The sequence below is a fragment of the Monopterus albus genome, unplaced genomic scaffold, assembly GCF_001952655.1.
Source record: "Monopterus albus unplaced genomic scaffold, M_albus_1.0 scaffold38.1, whole genome shotgun sequence".
Taxonomy (NCBI): Eukaryota; Metazoa; Chordata; class Actinopteri; order Synbranchiformes; family Synbranchidae; genus Monopterus; species Monopterus albus.
The window spans coordinates 4,648,410-4,651,642 of NW_018127918.1; the positions used below are offsets into that span (position 1 = coordinate 4,648,410).

Consider the following 3,233-nt stretch of genomic DNA (forward strand, 5'->3'; position numbering starts at 1 on the left):
TACCAGAGACTGCAATTTCACCTGTCAGTCTTTTGAAAGGACCATGTGAATGAAATGTATAAATGGCAGAATTATCCTTTAAATCCACACATTATGGCCTGGATGTGGCCTGGAAAGTGTTCTTTGAAACCAGTCATATTTCTAAATCACTGCATCAACTGAGTCTACAGTTCCACGCCGTCCAACCCTCCGGTGACTCAAATGCTCCAAACCCTACAGCTTCCTCAGCCATGCCGGGACAAGAGCTGGCATGACCGTCTACTTTGTGGTTTCTTCCTGCTTCAGAACAGCACAGACTTTCACTGGTGTGTGTCACTGACCGGAGACAAAGAGAGGAAAGGTGTAGTATCCTTGTCCCTGCCCTCCCAGGGAGGTCAAACTGTGTTCCACTTGAAACATGACTTTGAACATAAGCACAAAATATACAGTGTAAACATATCACACTGGAAACGGTCTTTTACACAATAAAAACAGTAAATCTTTAATTTTGTTTGCACACAGTATCATTGAAAATGTGACTTCACAACAGGGCAATAACAATCAGAAGGAATACAAGGAGATAATTCAATCAATCAACCTCCGTGTGACATCATCACCTCTGTCTTACTTTGTGACCAAGTATCATCTTCACATTTCAACTTAGTTAAAACTAAAGGCTGTTGACCTATAAACCCAGAAATACAAGGCCAACGTACTGTATGTCTGAACGAGCTGGATACAGGTCAGAGCAGCAGCTCCAAAGAGGCATCAGAGTGTGATGGCCTTTATCTTGGTCCCCATTTGATGTTGGCGAGTCCTTGAAACTGTTTTTTGAGGGCCTGTCTGTCTGACCACTTTGAGTCTAGGTAGCTGTCATCATCTGCCTCCTCTAGTTTCTGAAAATGTCACCAGGACTAGGTTAAAGAGACACATTCAATATATGCATGAACATGAGTATTTGTCTTGTACAGTTTTGCGTTCAACCTTGCCTCACCTTGAGCTCCTCCTGCCTCCTGTAGTAATGCATCATCATCTGTTTCTGCTGCTCATCGGTGACCAGGGGCTCTCTTGCTGGTGCCCCCTGCCCTTTCTAAACAGAACAGCAACAAATGGATTACAATCTCAAAAACAAAACAAAAAAAATCCTATCATATATGACCAAACACTCTTACCTTTTGAATTTTGACCACAATTTTCGTTTTTTCATTTTTACCAATGTAGTCCTGCAGTTTCTTCCCCCTCTGCATCTCTTTGGCAGCCCACCATAACTGACACTCATCCTCTGGGATCACCTGCAGGTAGGCCTGAGGGAAAGACACGCAGAGGAATAAGGGAGAAAAAGAACAGCAAAGAAAGAAATTATCAAAAAGACTGTTACAGTACATGTTTAACTGCAGGTTTTTGACTCTCACATAAAACGAGCTAGGTATCTGGTGCCTGTCTCACTAAGTCAAGATGAACAGGTTATCCTTATGCTAAAAACTGGCTTACTAGTTTTAATTTTTAAAACTATAGTAACTGTTGTAACTTAAACCTTCTTGGTGAGTGAAAACCAATGTTATGTAGCCATTGGTCAGTGAAACAGAATCAGCTGTTTACCTGTGTTCCTGAAAGGTCTTCCCGGTCCTCAAACTCCATATTGATAGGGTCATGAGGAGGCAGCCCCATGGGGTACACAATCATGACTGCCCCCCTCAGCTGATCTAGGGCTTCCTTTACCATCTCCATTGTGACACAAACATTAGCTTGAACTTGTTTCTGAACCATAAAAAAAGACAAATTGAATTTAAAAAAAAATCTGACCCTTGGTAAACAACTATATTTAAAATGTAACTCTCATACTCACTTTGGAAATGAGTGCCTTTGCCTCCTCCACTGTTTTCATCAACACATCTTTCATTTTATCATTTGGAGCTGGTAGAGGGTAAAGAGATGGGTGGTCAGATTACCAAAATCTTATTTATCTACCTATTTATTAACTTATTTATTTGTTTAAACTGTTTTTCCTGCCTGCACAGAAACAGAATGCCCCTTTTCACAACATATTGTTATACCAAAAATAAATAAATAAATAAAATACTTTGTCAATTAATCTCTTGCAAAATCCATTTACTGCAGTGCATCTATGCTCGATGTTGTCCACAATATGAGTGCAGTTGGCTGGGACAAAGAAATGACATATTTACAATAACATTCTAAACAAATGCAGAAATCCCAATTGGGATTTACTATACAAGTTTTAAGTGTTGTAAATCTTAATCCGTGTGTCTCAGTTTGTAGTTCAAACCTTCAGCCACATGCATGGAACCTCTCAAAAGAACTGTCTAAATAAGATATCAAGGGTCAAAATCTCCACTGGAGCATTTAGAATTATTTTCTTGTTAAACTACAAAACCTATAATCGAGAGTCAGAATCTCACCATGTCCATTTCTCCTCCCAATCTCATCCTTCCTAAATATTGTCCCTCCACTGGGCACACACTTGTCTTCCCATTCATCTCTCAGCTTCAAGTCCACAATCTGTTCCTCTGTCATTCCCCGCATGTTGGGGGGCAGTGTGATTCCATGGTCTGCAAGCTCTGGGATCTCTAATGGTCCAAAAAGGAACAGGGAAGTCCATGTCAGTGTATCTGACTAGACTGTATTTACTAGAACCCAGTCATGTCACAGCTAAAATACACTGCTAGTGCTGAAATATAGTTAAACCTCTGACAGAAAATTCACCCAACACTAACTCAGTGTTACCAATATTGAGCTAAACACTTTCTAGATACACCATCATAATATTTAACTAGCTAGCGCAGTTGTACAGTTTGGTTACACTGTTGTAAACCAAGAGTTGTGGGTGTTACTCATCTCTACGGTGTGTAACAGTTACAGAAAACACCGAGGACACCAATTTAACCTGAACACAGTCTGTCCACTTTTAGTCTCCCATTGTAAATGGCGGTAATTTGCTGAATCGCCGTATCCAACTGCGCGTCCACAGTGGTGTTGAAAAGAAACTGGCTTTCATTGCCACGCTTCACATGTAGCTGTACCATACTGCAAAGTAGTTCACCACTTCCTGAAAGAAACAATTAAGAGATTAATGATTGTTCCTGAATAAACCTGCAAGTACACGGCGGCTTGTCTGTGTCAAAGCAGTGCTCGGGATTTAGCAAAAAAGTAACCATAGCAACCGCTTCCAGAAAACATTACATCTAACTTTTAGCTAGCTAGCTAGCTAGCTGACACAGGTGTTTCTACTGGCG

At 40.6% G+C, this 3,233-nt stretch overlaps 1 protein-coding gene across 1 annotated transcript; it reads right to left on the minus strand.

Annotated features, from left to right (window-relative positions):
* Positions 1-455: 455 nt before the first annotated feature.
* On the minus strand, positions 456-3,074 carry cfap298 (cilia and flagella associated protein 298). The gene is made up of 7 exons (XM_020598469.1): positions 2,885-3,074; positions 2,400-2,567; positions 1,826-1,893; positions 1,579-1,737; positions 1,152-1,283; positions 974-1,069; positions 456-875 (listed from the first exon to the last, which is right to left on the minus strand). The coding sequence occupies exons 1-7, from the start codon at positions 3,021-3,023 to the stop codon at positions 765-767; spliced, it is 873 nt and encodes a 290-aa protein (XP_020454125.1). The 5' UTR covers positions 3,024-3,074; the 3' UTR covers positions 456-764.
* Positions 3,075-3,233: the final 159 nt, after the last annotated feature.